We start from the raw sequence: 18181 nt of genomic DNA on the forward strand, positions 1-18181 counted from the left end.
ATAGGAATGAGCGAGTTCTTCTACTCACATTTGAGGGAAAAGATCGTTTCTGACCATGACCCTTCAAAATGCAGCTTTATGGATGTTGGAGAACCAGTACTTTAGAACCATCTGCGTGACCACAGACGACTCCTTAAACTGCAGTCTCTTTAACCTCCATCCCAGTCATTTTACTGTCGTCACTCCAGCTGAGTGAGACATTTCCACATCATTAGTTACTCAGGGAGATGGGAGTTTTCAGGCCCGGAGTTCCCAGCTTTATGGTACCATTTACCAGTTCATCACCCTAGTGGCATGTGAGAAGCCGGAAAGAGAGAGCTCATTCTTAATCTCTCTTTTCCTAGGAATCTGACACATCTGAAAAATATGCAGCAAATATTTCAATAAAATGTGGGAGGGGCATTAGTTAATCTCATCCTGCAGCGCTCACCTCACATTCTTTAGCGATGGATTCTTTACACTAAGTAGTGGTTTCTCTCCTCTCCTCCATGTGGGATGATTTGTTGATTTGTGTCTCTCTGGTAGGTTCCGAGTCCTCCAGCAGTGCAGGCTCCTCAGGATCGCTGTCGCGCACCCACCCACCTCTCCAGAGCACACCGCTGGTCTCGGGCGTGGCAGCCACTTCTCCCGGCTGTGTGACCTACCCAGAGAATGGGATGGGAGGCCAGGTCGCTCACAGCAGCACCAGCTACATCCTCCTTCCACTCGAAGCTGCCACAGGCATCCCACCCGGAAGCATCCTTCTTAATCCACATACAGGTTCGTTCATTACCTCTGCTTTGGCTGAGACATGATATCAGAGATTTATTCTTGTGTTTGAGCTTATAAATTTGGTAGCAAGTGTTCTGAAAATTCCTGGTGCGTGGACTGTTGTGTAGGGTCTTGATTTAGGAAGAGCAGATCTATAGAGAGCTGGAATCTGTATCTCTGTATCGCTATCAATATTGGTATGTAAATCGAAATACAGATACTTCCCAGAAATATCCACTTTCCTCTCTGTCCTCTCTTCCTTGAGAATGGTGTCTCTCACGTATTCCCAGGAGCTAAGATCAGAAACCATGGAGTGATGAATTGGGATGTACTAATTGAAAATTGATGTTTCTCAGACTAAATCCATGGTTAGCTTGTTGTTGTGTCAAAAGTATTTTTGCATCCAAGATATTTCAGGAACTTGAGATCTCGATCGGAGCACATAGCAGATTCTTCACTACAGAAATTGACTTCCCACCTTAGAACTCCATGCAACTCCCACTGGGAAATAAGGAACAGCAGTGGCAAGAGAATACGGAGGGCAAGTTCTTATGTATTTTAGGGATTTTAGGATTAGACTGGTTTTGGTGGGGTTTGGAAAATCGGTAACTTCATGACTATTGTTTCTTTCATGATGAATGGCCATTTTTTTTACTTTTTTTAAATTGAGGTATAGTTTTACAATATTATATAAGTTACAGGTGTACAATACGGTGATTCACAATTTTTAAAGGTTATGCTCCATTTATAGTTGTTGTAAAATATTGGTTGTATTCCCCATGTTGTACAGCATATCCTTGTGGTTTGTTTTATACCTAACAGTTTGTACATCTTACGTTTTTTACTTTTTTAATTTCTTTTGTGGTCAGTTAACTTCCACACTAATTTCAGAGGACCCAGAGCATTGGGCAAATAGAATGATGAACACCTGCTTCATGGGGGAAACTTCTCAACCAGAGGCAATTTTTCCACGCCTCCAAGGCCATTTGGCAATATCTGCAGATATTTTGATTATCATGACCTAGGGAGGAGGGGCTGCTACTGGCATCTAAGAAGGTAGAGACCAGAGATGCTACTAAACATCTTACAATGCACAGAACAGCCCCTGACACAGGAAGATTATCCAGCCCAATATGTTAGTCGTGCCAGGGCTGGTAAACCCTGGGTTAGAAGGCTTGATTCGACAAGTCACTTCTCTAGAAACCTTTGAAAGAGATTGAAAAAAAAAATGAATTTTCTCAAAATATATCTGAGGTTTGGTTTAGATTACTTAAAAATGCAACGCTGGATGAGAATCTCATAAAAGTGATCTGGCTCAATCGTCTCACATGTCTAGTGCTACTAATAATTAGGAAATTCAGACACGCATGAGCATGACAGTAAAATAGTTACTTGAATAATTGCCACATGTTCATGAAAACATATGGCACATTCTTAAGGAATGGTGTTTGATTGAGACATTTTGAAAATGCCATAAGCTTGAGGGAAAAGGAGGCATAATCATTTTATTGAAAACCATTTGAAAGCTTTCAGATTAGATACTTCTAAGGAGAATATTAGATATCTGGATCAGTGTAAGCACTATAAAGGAAATGAAAAGAAAACCAGGATCATATTCATTACTCTGGGCACAGATCAAAGTATGATCTGACTCTGTCAGCTTTAATTCTTTCACTTTTAATTGAGATGGAAGGTTTGTAGACAAGAGTAGCCACTAGGCATAGTTTTGAGTGGTATGTTTTAACCAAAATTGCAGAGTATGTCGGGAAAGCTCAAAAGAGTATTTTTTAGGGTACAGCGCAGGAATATGATTTGTAATGATAGCGTGGATGTGCGTGTGTATGTGTATATTATCATCTATAATCTTGTTTATAGAAAAGGAAAGAATGCGCTCTTGGTGCCAAGTCCCAATTACAAATTGGAATGAGTAATTTGGAGCTGTTATTAAAATGTATCCTTTGCAAAAGGATCCTAACTAAAGAAAAGGATCCGATAACACTGTTGAACAACAGAGTTTCCCTACACACATCTCTGATCTGACAAATGCTAGACATGAAACTATCCCTCGACCAGGAGGAAGATGTACTATTCTATGCTGTGATTGAGTGGTGGGATGTAAGGTGAATTGTGATGGTTTTTTTTTCCCAGAATGTGTTTATTTTTGTCAATTAAAAATATGCACACGGGGACTTCCCTGCTGACACAGGGGTTAAGAATCCGCCTGCCAATGCAGGGGACACGGGTTCGACCCTGGTCCAGGAAGATCCCACATGCCGAGGAGCAACTAAGCCCGTGTGCCACAACTACAGAAACCCGCGCACATAGAGCCCGTGCACCGCAATAGGAGAAGCCACCACAATAAGAAGCCCGCGCACTGCAACGAAGAGTAGCCCCCGCTCGCCGCAACTAGAGAAAGCCCGCAGGCAGCAACAAAGACCCAACGCAGCCATAAATTAATTAATTTTTTAAAAATATGAACAGGAGTTCCCTGGTGGTCCAGTGGTTAGGACTTAGGGCTTTCACTGCCGTGGCTCCAGGTTCAGTCCCTTGTCAGGGATCTAAGATCCTGCAAGTCATGTGGCATGACCAAAAAAACCACATATATATATATGCCAGCACATATGAATGTACGTATACATCTATCACGTATCATATATATGTGTGTATATGTGTATCTGTGGTGAGTCTTGTGCATGTCTGTCTATCAGGCTATCTGATCACTTATTTGACTCTACTATTGAAACTGGAAATTTGCCTCCTTTGGGCTGGAACTCATCTTTCTCTGGCATTGCTGTGTCCTCCTAGAATCCACACCTCTTACCTTTTCCTAAATACCCTCTGCCAAATATGTGGTAGGAACACTTTGGTATAAGCAACCCAGAGCATATGACTACTTTGCTTCTTATGTGAATTGCCCTTGGATCCATTTCCCTGTTACCAGCACATTCATGAGCTTGTGGGGAGGAACCATGCTGGGTTATATTTTTGGCCTCCCTAGAGTGGATAACAAAGGTCCTCAACAATTACATATTTTTGAAACAATATCTACTATTCATCATATATGCTAATGTGGATAATAGAGCAGTTTTTCATCCAATGTCATATATTTGAGAATGTCCCTCATGTGTAAAACGATGATTGATAAAATATCTGTCTTAAGCAGTAATAAGACAAGCAATGATTTGAAATACTAAGGTGCCTGCCAGTCATTTGTCTATTAAATGAAACAAAAATGAAACTTCCTTTGTCAGCACAATTGACTGGGCTCTTACTAGGAACTGAATATTTGGCAGCTGAAACCAACCCACCCACATACATTCTTGTGGTTCCCCAGATACAACCAGGGCTTTTTATTTCTTCTGGCTGTAGACTCAGCTCCCATTTGGTGCATTTCTAACTCCGGATCTGCATTGGCTGTTGTTTCTCTGCTTTGCAGGCATCTGGATGAGGGAGTCAGAGGCTCTTTCTCAAAGTTATCCCTGGACCACATCTTCATCCTTGCCAGGCAAGCCTGGGTTTGTCTCTTGAGAATGATCTTCCTCCAGCCGTCTTGGACTCAGCCTCCTTTTGGAAATTTCTAGCTGAAAGCTCATCTTTGGCTATTTTCTTTCAACTCAGTGCTATCCAGAGATGTCAACAGGTGTTGGCATCCCTCAAGTCCTCGTTAGTGCCGTGTGTGTTGTTTTGCCATTTTGCTTTGCTTTCATCTGGCAGGAGTCCAGGAGCATGAGATGGAAGAACACGCCATCTGCAGGGACTTGACTTTGAGGGCTGGTCTCTTTCAAATGCTCCTGATGGGCTTCCATAACACTATACTGTTTTTGTTTTTCACAGGACTTCTAGAATCGATTTATCCAAACTGCTTCCACCTTTCGATTAAATGCACCATGAAGTTTTTGTGTGCTTTCTAGAAACGTATCTTTGCAAGACCTGAATCAGTCTTTGCCTATCCATAATCATCAGCTCCCTAATCATTTGATTGCTCACCTTCTAAGGACTAGGAAAGGAAAATATTTTTCCCATCATCCCCTCCCTTTCTTTTTAAATAATACCCTTCTGCCGGGTACATGGTAGCAGTGCTTTGGTATTGGAAACCAAGAGCATATGATTACTTTGCTTCTAGCGTGAACTGCCCTTGGATTCATTTCCTTATTACCAGCACATTGATAAGCTCTTTGTGAGGAGGAGTCCTACTTAGTTTCTCGTTTTTGTTTTGCATCCCTGGAATGGATAACAGAGCTTTAGTCCCCATGCAGGGGCTCAATCATTATATATTAGTAACATAATGTCTGCTGCACATTACACACATTGATGTGAATAGTGGAGACGTTTTTCACCTAAAGTTATGTATTTGAGAGCGACGGACGCTCCTCATTCAATCCTTTTCTCTGCCCTGGCTCAGCTCGCCACACTGGCTTACCGCTGTCACTACACTCTCTTTACCTGCTAACAGCCATTCCAAGGCCTGCTGGACACACTTCTGCAGTTCTGACATGAAAACCTCTGCTAAGCGGAATAGTCCTAGAGCCAGTGAGTCTTTCTCTTTTGATTTTCAGCCGCTGTCATTCATACTAATTGCCTGGATTCAGTCGTAATTGCATCTGGATTGGTAAACAAGGTAGAATACTGAGAAGCCACCATAGCCTGACTTGAAAACCAAAAGTCAGTCATCCCAGCCCTCTTAGAAAATTGTTTTTGGTCTCTTCCCTGGCATCCATCTGACTTCTTTCATTTTCCTCAGTTCTCTCCACCATTCCTTTGTGAGCATAACAATCAACCTTTTATACTACCTTCTCTTTCTAAAAGAACCTGCCATCTCTCTCTACCCAAGTGAATTCTTAGTACTTTTCACATGCAGTTATTTAGAAATGTTTCTTTCTTCTGGTCCACAGCACAATAATAATATTTTAAACAGAGGGTCTAAAATTTATCGAAAATGGCATCTGAATATTTTGCTGTTATATTTTCACCCTAAATATGGTCAGTTTTTTACACTTCCTTAATTCTCACTGGGGTAAATCAAAAGTCACGGACATAGTAAAGAGCCTTTTCTTTTTAGTTTTCCATCCGTGTGTGTGTGTGTGTGTGTGTGTGTGTGTGAGCTTAGAGTGAGGTTGACTTTGAAATGATTTTGTATGAAGTTGCTGTGATAATTTTTTTTAAATGTTAGGTACCTAAAATTTTCCTCTTCCCTATTAAGATACAAAAAAGGAGGAGACAAGTAAGGATTAGAACCCCAAATGGGCTAATAGATTTTTGTAAATTGACCTGTTTTTTCATCCTTTTCCAAATTGCTGGGTTTTGCAGGGGAAAAAAAATGGGTTGCAGATTTTAAATTCAGAAGAGTTATTTTCGAAAAAAGAACAATAATTTAAAACAATAAAATATAGCTAAAATTAAGTAACAGTGATAAGAAGACAAGTGCTTATGAAGAACATTTAAAAAAAAAAAAACCCTCTAAATTTAGTCATTGTTCTCTGACTAAAATTCTGGCACATATGCTTTTCCATCACATCATGTTGTGATTGGTTATGAAACTGTTGTTAGAACTCCTGTGGTTCTGGCAGGTATGTTCATGAATATGCAGCATGTAAGGTTACTTGTTGCATACATACACACATACATATGTATATAAGTATTTGGGAGGGTACTGAAAATTTGGGGAATGCTAAAGCTTTCATGTCAGCTCCTAACTGAGCTGAAATCAAGTCCACTGCTCTTCCGCTGTAAGCACTTTGCCCATCTTTTCCCCCATATTCTGATTCTTCTTTATCTACCAATCCTGGGGGTGATTCCACTTTGAAACATGGCCCCCACCTCTCCTAACTTCTCATGTGTTGATGAATAATTTTCAGTTACGATTGGATTTTTTTCATGGTACCTCGTTGTACCATGTACTCATTAAGCAAACTTGGATAATTCACTTAAGTTGCGTAGTATGATGGGAGGTGAATGGACCAGGGCCATTTCCTGGATGTCTCACTTACTGCTTTGTGTATTTCTGAATAAATTGCTTGGGCCCTCCAAACTTTGATTGTCTTGTCTCTAAAGTGGAATGAGATTGCACACCTGTGGAGCTCTTGGAAGAGAAGACCATGGATGTAAGGTGCCTGTCACTGCGCCTTCCATGTTGGAAATCCATTTCTTCTCTCCCTTACCTCCTTTCTCTCTCTTTCATTTGCTGCCCTTTAATCACTTCCTTTCAGCTCCTTATTCCTGTAATTTTCCTGGTGGGCCTTCATTTCCTCTTCTGAAACATAGGGAGATGATACCTACCTTCCTCAGAGGCCCAGTGAGGTTCCAATGATACTGTTTTGTAAACCATAAAATACTCCTCAAATAGTAGGAACAATAACAGTGAACCAAGCCATTATTTCAAAAGGCAAAATAATGTATATTTGCTCTCCCATGACAAGATGATTCTGTGATGGGTTTATTATGCATCACCTTCAGAATCTCTATCCCCTCCCCTGTGTACTCCTGCTTGTGTCTATTTAGAGAAGCGAGTGAATGCATGTGGTATATCCTGGTTGTATATATATTTGTGGAACTGATAATGATTTTGAGCTGGTGACCAGCCCAGTGGAAGCAAAACAAATATATTGGTAAATAATGAGTAACTGAATGTCGCCAGAGCCGTATAAACGGAAAGCAGCCCTTATATCTCAGTGTAAGTTATCTCGCTGGTAGCTGTGAGGTGCAGGGCAGGAAGACACAGGACTTGGTGAAGATTGCTTCTCCACAGGCCTTCTGCACTGGGTGCCACTGTACAGATGCACTTAGCTTTGGCAAATTGCCTTGAAGGTGATGGATTCATTTGCGGCTGCTTAAAATTGCTGTGGGCTTACGCTGTTACCTCGCTCAGCCTGATGGGTCATAAACAGTCAAGTCTTCACACTGGCAAAGGCTCCAGTGTCCTGGACTTCCCCTGCCCCTTTGCTTTAGGTTCCAGTTTTGAGTATCTGTCGGAGTGGTTCTTTGTGCCGAAGGAGGGCTTGAGAAGTTTACCTTGACCAAGGTGTGATTCCACTGCAGGCCAGCCCTTCGTGAATCCCGATGGAACCCCCGCCATATACAACCCCCCGACCAGCCAGCAGCCCCTGCGAAGCGCGATGGTGGGGCAGCCCCAGCAGCAGCCCCAGCAGCAGCCCTCCCCGCGGCCCCAGCAGCAGGCCCAGCCACCCCAGACGCAAATGGCAGGCCCACTGGTCACTCAGGTAAGAGCTGGTGGGAAGGCAGGGAGGGGAAGTGCTCGGAGATGCAGACTGCACCAGCCTCAGCCGTGCGGTGCATCAGGAAGAGGCGGTATTTTCCATGGGTGCCACCCCCATCCACTCAACTCCATAATAAAACCTGGCAGCCTAGAGCCCTTGGTTGCAGGTTGACAGGACTTCAGCTGGATCCTTAAGCTTAGGTAGAGATGAGGGCCCCGTCCAGTGACTCGCATGGTGAGGCATGGTACTTGGGAAAATGAATGACAAGTCTTGTCTTAGATCTAGATGCTGCTTTTATGTGTCAAGGAGTCTGTACTGTCTTGGGGACTGAACTCAAGCCCATCCAGGCCGTTGTGTCACCTTGCTCACCCATTCCTAATGCAGATCAGTGCCTCTGTCTGCAAAGAGTCAGTATTAAATGGGAAGAACAGAAGCCAGCTCGTGCCAAGGTGGCCTGGCTGCTCATTTGTCCCTTGGAGAGACACAGGGCTGTCCTCCTTTTCTAGGGCAACACATGGAAATGTTCAGAAACCTGAAGTGTTCCAGGCAGGTTGCCAGGGTGAACCTCTTTTTTTTTTTTTTTTTTTTTTTTTGGCCACAGTGGGCGGCATGCAGGGATCTTGGCTCCTGGGCCTTCAGTGGAAGCGCAGAGTCTTAACCACTGGACGGCCAGGGAAGTCCCCTGAACCTCATTTTTTTTTTGTTTTTTCTTACTTTTTAGTACCTGGACTATATTTTTAGACCCAGGGATCTGACCACCAACAACAACATGAAAAGTATCACAATAACTTCTTTTTTTTTAATTGAATGAAAGATTCTTTAAATTCTATAGTGCTTTACAATTTTCAGAAGTTTCACACACACAGGACTTCATATCTGGGCAGCAAGCCTCCCTCAAGGCTGGCTGGCGCTGGTCTGCCTGCTTTGGCTTCCTGTTGGTGGCTGGTGCCCTTCTCTGGAGTGCACTGAGCCAGGAGGACCTATGAGGGGGACGGTGGTGTGCGTCAGATGCGATCGCCTTCCGGTGGGATTTCAGCCCCCAGTACTGCCCTGTTACCTGACCAGCTTTTTCTTTCCTCCAGTCTGTCCAGGGGCTGCAGGCTTCCTCCCAGTCAGTGCAATACCCAGCTGTGTCTTTTCCTTCCCAGCATCTCCTGCCCGTGTCTCCGACGCCGCAGTTCCCCATGGTACTGTATCATGTGGGGATGACTTTTCACCTGGGAGAGCACATTCACTGGTCTTACTACTTTCTTGTGCAGGGCAGGCTGACGCTGGGTGGGTGCCCTGGGCTGACTGTAAGGGGGGAGGTGGTGTGTGAATGTCTCATTCTCCAAAATAATGCTTTCCTTTCTGTCATCTGTCCCATGTTTAGTGCCTCTGCAGTGGTACCCTTTTAAGAGTTTGCGAGCTAAGCGGGAATTGAATGTCCTCAGAGTTACATGTCAGGAACAGAGAGACACGTGAACTTGGTGTGAGGGTTGGGAAGTATCTTAAAAGTCAATATCCAGATGGTAACCGACATCACCCTGTGCTCCTGATACAGGTGTTCCCCTAGAATCCCAATCTTCCAATGGCCTCTCATTTCTCCTCAGTGTACTAGGTCCTTTTGGGCAACAAGAGTGAGCATTGTCCCTGAACATCAGGCCAGGCCAGTGACTAAATACTCCTTAACATGCAAATGAAACCCCACTGATGACACCGGTTCTGGCTCGATTTTTGTGGCAGCCATGGGCAACACAAGTCCTTCTGCGTCCTCCAGAGCCTGTGGTTACTGCTGGTAGACCAGATGACCCTCCAGGACAGAGCCCCAAATCCTTCTTGTCTCAGTGCCATCCTGAGGATCCCAAGCCCTCAGTGAAAAAAATAATAATTTGTTTCCACTGAAAGAGGGAGATACGGGTCAAACTTTTTGCCATCTCTAATCCTCAAGATGATTAAAATCTGTCTTCTCTTGTTATGTTCTCTTGGTGTTCTGGACAGAGAATTCCTTTCGTTTATTTTTTCCAAATTGTTCTCCCTCCGTCTCCCAAAAGGACAAGCCTGTGTCCTGTGTCTGCCACTCCCATTCCTCAGCCACTCTTGCTGACGCCCTGGTTTCTCTCCATGGCTTGCAGAGAGAGGATGTGACCACGCAGTTTGGCCAGATGAACCTGAGCCGGCAGTCCTCGGGGGAGACTCCTGAGCCCCCAGCCGGCCCTGTCTACACACCGTCCCTCCTGCCGCAGCCCACCCAGCAGCCAAGCTACGTCATCGCCTCCACAGGCCAGCAGCTCCCAACGGGGGGCTTCTCGGGCTCTGGCCCTCCCCTCTCCCAGCAAGTCCTCCAGCCCCCTCCCTCGCCCCAGGGATTTGTGCAGCAGCCTCCACCCACACAGGTAAGTGTGCTTTTTCTCACACCTGTGACCCAGCGCTGGTTGCTGGTGCATCTTGGCCTCTGTTTCCATGTAGCACATCACCGGCTCAACTCATCTCGCTCTTCTGGTCCATACTGATATTCCCAGCCTACAGGACCCAGCCTGTTGCATTCATCAGTTGTGTGAAGTCCTGGGGGCTCAGAAAGTGAGTTTAATGACGCAGACCCATGTCCCTGGTACCAGGGGAAGTTGCCCATTTTCCAGGCTGCTGGTGCAGAGGCCATGGGAGAGCATTGCCCTCCAGCAGGATGTCAGCTCGCTGGGGTGATTGCCCAGGGAGGGAAAGCCTCGGGGAAGGAAGGGGAAGGCCAGCTCCTGGGGGACTTTCATCTCTCTTGCTGCTGCTCTGGAAACGTGTTGTTTCCTTTCTTATCCATTCATAAGCATTTTCTGGAGCTTTTCTGGGGCTCCTCTCTGAATAGAAAGGAGGAAGCTAAGCCCCATCCACTGTCCTCTCCACTCCCCTGGGGAGCGGGGCTCCTGCACACGCTCACAGGTAGCCATTAATCATATTTAATTGACTTGAGCATGTAAGACACCACAGATCACTGATTTTTACTGTCTTCTCAAAGACTGATGATGTGTTACTCTTCACCACCAAACATCTCTGGGGCTCTCCTGGGTATCCCTTGCAGAATATTGCAAGTGATTACTGTCAAGATGTAAAATGCACAGAAGCGTTTTCTGGTCCATTTTCAAGGCATGCATATCCCAAGCAAATTCCATCCTAATTATGAAATATTGCATTGGATGAGCTGCTTAAAGTACAGTGTCACCTTCGTATCATTTGTGGTGTGGCACTGCCTTAACATCTTAAATAAATTATTTTCTTTTCCAGCCATGCAAAATCCTCCACCATGAAATGATTTTCACCCAGTTGTTCATTTTATTTTGAGTGATAATTAATAGTCCATCTTTAGTTGCCTTCTCTGTAATGTAGTAGCGTTGCTGGTAGGGTTTAAGGAGATGTTAAAAATAATTTTAAGTTACAGGAGAAAGGACCTCATTGATATATTAATTATTTTACTAATAAATTAAATATTTAATTATCAGGGAAAAATAGTTTTAACTCTTTTAGCCTAAATAGCATCTAAGTGTCACCCTTTTCTGATGTCAAAGCGAAGAGTTGCCAGAATATTTAATTGAAGACTTTTTTTAAAAAATGCCCTTCCTTGATTGAAGGAATTTCAATAATTAGTGCACTACAAGAGCAAAGACAACTCAGAGCTTTGGTGTGTCTGCAACAGAGATGCTTTCATTCCCTCTCCAACAGATTTAAAAATAGAAAGAGGGAAGGAAGAAAAAAAAAGGAAAACACATGCTCATGAGCAGTCTGGACATCTGTGAACTTCTTTGTAAAAGAACCACAGATAAAGGTATAGGATATAACCCACAGTGATTGTCAATTTAGTAAACATTTTAAAACTCAGTTACTCAATTATGTATAATGTTGAAAAGAACACTTGAGATACAGTCCATGGGCATACATGGAAATAACGTTATGTTTATGCAGAAAATGACCTATTTAATAACCTTAAAGGTCAGTTTTGTCTGATTTGGGTGAATGCTTTCTGAACGCCCACTGGAAGGGTGAAGCAAAAATGCATGGACAAGGCAAAGAGGGAAAATAAAACAGCCATAAAATTCACAGTTCTCAAACAGGTGGCTCCTAATGTTATTCTAAGCAGATAATCCTTGCAGGCTGTGTACTGGCACGCCTCTGCTTACACTTTAAAGAAGCTGATAGAGGAAAAGTCAGAGGCCTGTAAATAAAAAAGTAATCGATTAGTAAGAAAACAGGGCTTCCCTGGTGGTGCAGTGGTTAAGAATCCACCTGCCAATGCAGGGGACATGGGTTCGAGCCCTGGTCCGAGAAGATCCCACATGCCGCGGAGCAAATAAGCCTGGGCACTGCAACTACTGAGCCTGTGCTCTAGAGCCTGCGAGCCACAACTACTGAAGCCCGCACGCCCAGAGCCCATGCTCAACAAGAGAAGCCACCGCAGTGAGAAGCCCACGCACCACAAGGAAGAGTAGCCCCCGCTCGCCGCAACTAGAGAAAGCCCACGTGCAGCAACAAAGACCTATCGCAGCCAAAAATAAATAAATAAATAAATTTCAAAAAATAAGAAAACAGCCTTAATATAAATGACCCGAGGCAGGCAAGGAAGTCTTTCCAAGCCAGGAGACATTTGATTCGAATCTTATTGGAAGTAATTAGAGTATTTTCAGTCATTCTTAGTGATTAGAAAGTGACGAAGGTGACATGAACAATATTTTTAACATGTGTCCCTTTTAAAACTGAACATCCATTTTTTGGGATACCAGCTATGTGCCAGTCACTCTGAAAAGTGCTTTGCTGGGCCTCCCCATATTTCATAATTTCATCCTCTGATTCTTTTAGGCTGGAGATCAGCAGATTTCATGACCTACCTGTGTTTCCATTAGCAAAAAACAGTTCAAGTTAATGATCATATTTAAAACTACCATAAAAATGTGTTGTTGTTGTAGGTGACTGTTTCATTCACTCTTGTTTCATTTAAAAAGCACAAAATTCAGCACTTTAAGACAGTCACCATTGTATTGCTCACAGCCAGCTCGGCAATTTGAGCAGGACTTGGCAGCAATGGCTCGCCTCTGCACCACATGTGGCTTGACTGGGCCTGGAAGATCCCAGGTGGCCTGACTTACATGCTGCAGTGTTGGGGTCTTGGCTGGGCTGCCTCTGTTCTCCACATGGCCTCTTTCTCCAGCTGGGTAGCCTGGACTTCTCCTGGTGGTTGGGTTCTCTCCTGAAAGAGTGGAAGCTGCAAGTCTTCTTAAGGATCAGGCTTCCAAGTCTCAGAAGTCATCATTTCTGTCTCATGGCATTGGTCAAAGCAAGACAGAGCCAGCTCAGATTCATGGCTTCGGGAGTAGATTTCACCTTTTCATGGGAGGAGTAATGCACACACACACATGTAGGCATGGTGGCCGTCTTTGCAATCTACTGTACTCACATTATGTCATAAGATGACAATAGTTTACGTTTCAAAATGTTACTCCATTTACAGCTCTCATTTCCTGCCATTGTTCCCTTTCTTCCACAGATGCCTGTATATTATTATCCATCTGGTCAGTACCCTACCTCAACCACGCAGCAGTACCGGCCCATGGCCTCTGTTCAGTTCAGTGCTCCGAGGGGCCAGCAGATGCCACAGACAGCACAGCAAGCAGGTACTTGGAATCTGTTTCCCATTTTCTCGTCCAACCCAGTTATTTTGCACATAAATCTCTCAGCTGTCCTCTTTGGATGAGTATCCAAGCTTGGCAATTTAAATCAGCTCATTTCCCTTCCCCAGAGAAGATAAAGGAGCATTTGATTAACTGCGTGTGGAAAAGTGACAGGTCCAAGGAGGAGAAGCTCATGTCCCGCCAGCATCCCTAGCTTCTCCAGCATCCCTAGCATGCATGCGAAACGCGGTCTCCGTAAATGACTTGAGGATCCTCTTAGTTTCTCTGAAAGCAGAGAGCCAGCTACATCCCTATCTTCCTGGTTCATACTTCTTTCCCCCTTTTCAACCTAAAGAGACTTTTCCCCTGCTCCTAAGGCTAGGGCACCAAATTAGGTTGTTTCTGTAGCATCCTAGAAAGCAGCGTTTTGAGAAGAAGGCCACTGACACTGCAGCCTGTGTCCCGAAGGAACTCAGACCCTGGCTTATGGTCTGGAGGGCCACACGCCTCCTGCGGCAGCCGCTGTGCAGTGGGAAGGGGGGCCGAGGCACTGTCCGAGAGTGAGTAGCAGGTCTCACAGTGAACCGGTCTCTTTCCCTACTGTGTCACACTCCTGATGGGATGCCGCGACCCCGACGGCAGCAGGAAGCCGGCAGGCCTCAGTGACCTGTGCTAGGGAGACATTTGTGTCCTTTCCGCTGCCCACACGGCAGAGAAAACCACTGATGGTCCTGCTGAAGACCGCCTGGCTGGGGCACCCTGCCTTCCGTGAGTAGGGCAGCATGTTAGAGCCCACACTCCCATCTGCCACCCGATTTCTGCACTGGGTGTATGTATGTGCATCTGTAATGTGTACGATATGCCTGTGTGATATCTACAGGAAATGGACAGTTTTTATACGCTATGACAAAAAACACCATCCTTGCCAAGGATGAATACCAATCCCCACTAGAATACTCATGCTGACGCTGCTGGCATTTTGTCACCTTGGAGGGGTCATTTAATTCCTCCGTGTTGGGGGTAGCTGTATATTCTTTAGTTCATTTCATGGCTTAAAGTCTGTGGGAGAAGAAGGAGACACATATAGCAGCCAACCAGACTATGTCTTATTTTCAGCACTGTATCAGTTTGGGGAAGAATATATTTTGACCTCTGAATTGGCTTTACACTTTTACAGTAATGAGAGCACTAAAGGATTTCTAATTATTAGTTACTTTAAGACAAGCATTTGGCCATATTTTCTCTGACTGTTGGAAAATGGTATTATCTCTATCATTCTGGTGGTAACTGTGCTATCAATTTAGATATAGACTCTAGTAACGTGTTGTTTGCATTCTTGAACTGTCTTTTTTTTCTTTTTCCTGCTCATGTTATCAAAGAGTTAATTTATAATCTTCTAGCTATTGGTCCAGAGGCTATTAGCAAAGTTTTCCTTTTGGTTGCCACTGCCTTTAGAAGAAGAAAGATGCCAACATCTAATTATGATTTTTTTTTTTAATTTAGTTTAGTGCCACTGTTTGAGAGTTTTCTGAAGGATATTTCAGTCTTGTGTTAGGGTATAGTTCACATACAGGAATGCAGGTCCAGACGTGCGGGATCCCACTATCCTGTGAACTCTGGGTCTGTATGAGGTGCTGAGAAAGTTGGATGAATATGTTAACTGGGCAACAGAATAAGATTTAGAACAAGCCTCAGGCTCCCCACTGACTCTTCCCCGCTACCTTCACTGATGCATGTCAACCCAAGGGAGAATCCACGTGACCTTTTCTTACTCTTTTTAAAACACTGTAGGGGAATTTGGGGATGCAGAAACCACCCTCCCCATCTTGGGGAGACCTAACTAGTGGCTTTTGTGACAACCCAGTGGCTTTGACTTGTCCCATGCCCCACATCACCAGGGAACTGCCACCCCAAGGCAAGTTAATGACACGTAATTAGAAGAAAGCATTCTAAGTCAGTATCTTGCTCAAAATAGCAGCCGGTGCTTCAGGTGTCAAGGAAGTGAGTGGCAGCTAATGTGCCTGTGAGGGTGGGGAGCTGAGAAATGCAAAATGATACATGCACAGTATCTTCCCTGAGAGTGATGACATCAGTATACACATGTAGACCCTTGTGCTCCTAGTGTGGTGGCCACCACAGCTGACATCAGGCCTAAAATCCCCCTGTGGTTTCCACCTCTGCTGGATTTACTGAGTGTTTGGGAAGGCAGATCGTGTCCCCAGATCTCACTGAGAATCACCTCTGCCAATAAAATCCAAGGAACACAGCTTGGCGATGGCTCTGTGACGGTGGAAGGGGGCTCTGGGCCCTACAGCTGGGAAGCTTTTTGCTGAGCTTAGTGACACCATCAGCAACTTCCCAAAGGGACATACATAGAGGAGTTATTTGGGGGAACAGCTCCGTGTCCATGGGCTGTCTCATAGAGTAAAGAGCCTCTCAAGCCTGTGTGTTAACCAGTTTACCATAATGACATAAACATACTTACTAGTTTTGCCTTTATTTCCTGGCATGGATGATCCTATAGAACTTAACATGCTGTAACTAAACCAGCATGTTACAGAGGTAGATAACATTTAATTAATTATTCAAGTACAGAGGGTGGCTTAATAGAATACATTGAGAGCCTGGACTTCTGTCTCCCAACTCACATGGGCTTCCATGTTATTTTGCAGAGCTGGTCAGTAACAAACAGCAGAGAGCAGCTGAGACATTTGTGCACAAATCACACATTGGGAAGGAAAAAAATAACGTTCCTTTTACATCATGTCTCCAACTCCAAATTCCCTTTTCAGTTTGACTTAAAAGTGTGCTCTCTCTCTCTCTCTCTCTTTTTCTCTCTCTCTACATATATATGTATATAGCTTCATTCTTCGTTCTCCAAGATCTTGGGCATGTCCTAAAAACAACAAAAATGAACTTGTAAAGTCCCATATACTTTCCTAAATGGGCATTTGGGAATGAATAAATCCTAATTTTGGTATTAGAATAATACTGATTTCATAAAATCAATTAGGAAATGTTTCCTCCTCTTTTATTTTTTGGGTGAAATTGTGTACAATTGGTGCTAAATCTTCTTTAAATGTTTGGTAGCATTCTCCAGTGAAACTGTCTGGGCCTGGGGATTTGCAGAAGCAGAAATTTTTTTTTTTTTTTTACTTTTTGTTTGAAGATAATATGTGCAGCTTTTTAAATATGAATTCATTATGGTTATAAGGCGATTCAGATTATCCATTTCATCTTTGCTGAGTGTTGGTAGTTTGTGGTCATTGAGGAATTGGCCCACTTCTTCTAAGTTGTTGAGTTTATGAGTATAAAGTTGTCAGTAGTACTCCTCTATTATCCTTTTAATAGCTACAGGATATGTTGTGATATCCTATTCTATCTTGATACTGGTAATTTTAAATTTTCTTTTATTTTCATATATCTTGCTAGATTTATCAATTTTTATTGATCTTTTCAAAGAACTACCTCTTTGTTTCGCTGATTTTCTCTATTGTTTTATTGTTTCAATTTTATTGATTTCTCCTCTTTATTATTTTCTCCCTTCTGCTCATTTTAGTTTTATTTTGCTCTACTTTTTGTAGTTTTTTGAGGTGGGAAGTTAGATTATTGATTTAAGACCTTTTCTCTTTTCTAATGTAAGAATTTAGTGCTTTAAGTTTCCTTCTCAGCCCTGGTTTCGCTGTGTCCCACATATTTTTATATGCCATATTTTGATTCATTTGTATATATTTTTTTCTTTTATTTGAGATTTTTCTCTTTGACCTGTGGATTTTTTAGAGGTATGTTGTTTAATGTGCAAGTGTTTGGAGATTTTCCTGTTGTATTTCTGTTATTGATTCTAGGCTGATTCCATTATTGTCAGAAAACATACTCTGTATGATTTCAGTTCTTATAAAATTGTTGCAGTTGGTTTTATGGCCCAGGATATGGTCTATCTTGGTGAATGTTCCTTTGAGCACTTGAAAAAAATGGGTATTCCGCTCTTGTTAGGTGGAATGTTCTATACATATCAATCAAATCCTGTTAGTTTATTTTGCTGTTAAGATCATCTGTAATTTTGCTGATTTCCTGTTTACTCGTTCTGGCAGTTGCTGAGAGGTGGATATTCAGGACTCAAACTATAAGACTTCCTAAAGTCCTGAAATGAATCTCAAGACAAAGGTTGCCCCCGTATCCCTGAAGTCCAAAGATGAAGGGGAGACTGTAGCTATTTGGAGCATGTTGGTTCCTTTCCCAAATAAACAAGAAATGCTTCATTCCCTAAAAGAAGCTAGAAACGTTCCATAGAAGCAGTCTGGAAGGTAAAAGCCCTCTGACCAGTGACGTTTGGGCAAGGTCTTCCTATAAGCTGCTGTCCACGTCTCTCACATGCCAGGCTTTCAGCCCTGTTGCTTAATGGCAGTAATACTACTTTAGGTTTGGGTAGAAAAATCATGTAGGTGACTGTTTACAACAGACAGTCCAACAGTTCTGCTTTCCTAATAGAGCAGATGTTTCTGTATCCTTGAATATAATGAAAATAGAACAACAGGAAGAGAACATGGATGGCTTCAGAGCAGAGCAGGAAGGGGGAAAAACATGAAACTT

The 18181-nt window shown here is 43.4% G+C and overlaps 2 protein-coding genes across 33 annotated transcripts in view; one reads left to right on the forward strand and one right to left on the reverse strand.

The window, feature by feature from the left end:
* Positions 1-18181, forward strand: part of ARPP21 (cAMP regulated phosphoprotein 21) — a 167171-nt gene that overhangs the window by 94897 nt on the left and 54093 nt on the right. For 12 of the 32 annotated variants that reach the window (XM_082411819.1, XM_082411808.1, XM_082411837.1 and 9 more), the window contains 6 exons: positions 526-759; positions 7786-7967; positions 9047-9151; positions 10079-10339; positions 10413-10523; positions 13468-13594. In XM_082411819.1, coding sequence (XP_082267945.1) covers positions 526-759; positions 7786-7967; positions 9047-9151; positions 10079-10339; positions 10413-10523; positions 13468-13594 — 1020 coding nt within the window. Of the gene's footprint in view, positions 1-525; positions 760-7785; positions 7968-9046; positions 9152-10078; positions 10340-10412; positions 10524-13467; positions 13595-18181 lie in introns of those variants that run through there. The other 20 variants (XM_082411812.1, XM_082411814.1, XM_082411813.1 and 17 more) reach the window with 7 other exon arrangements.
* The window catches only part of LOC309637379 (uncharacterized protein), a 194223-nt gene that overhangs the window by 19204 nt on the left and 156838 nt on the right, over positions 1-18181 (reverse strand). The gene's annotated exons all lie outside the window — the stretch shown is intronic.

This window comes from Balaenoptera physalus (genome assembly GCF_965194825.1).
Source record: "Balaenoptera physalus genome assembly, chromosome: 11".
NCBI lineage: Eukaryota > Metazoa > Chordata > Mammalia > Artiodactyla > Balaenopteridae > Balaenoptera > Balaenoptera physalus.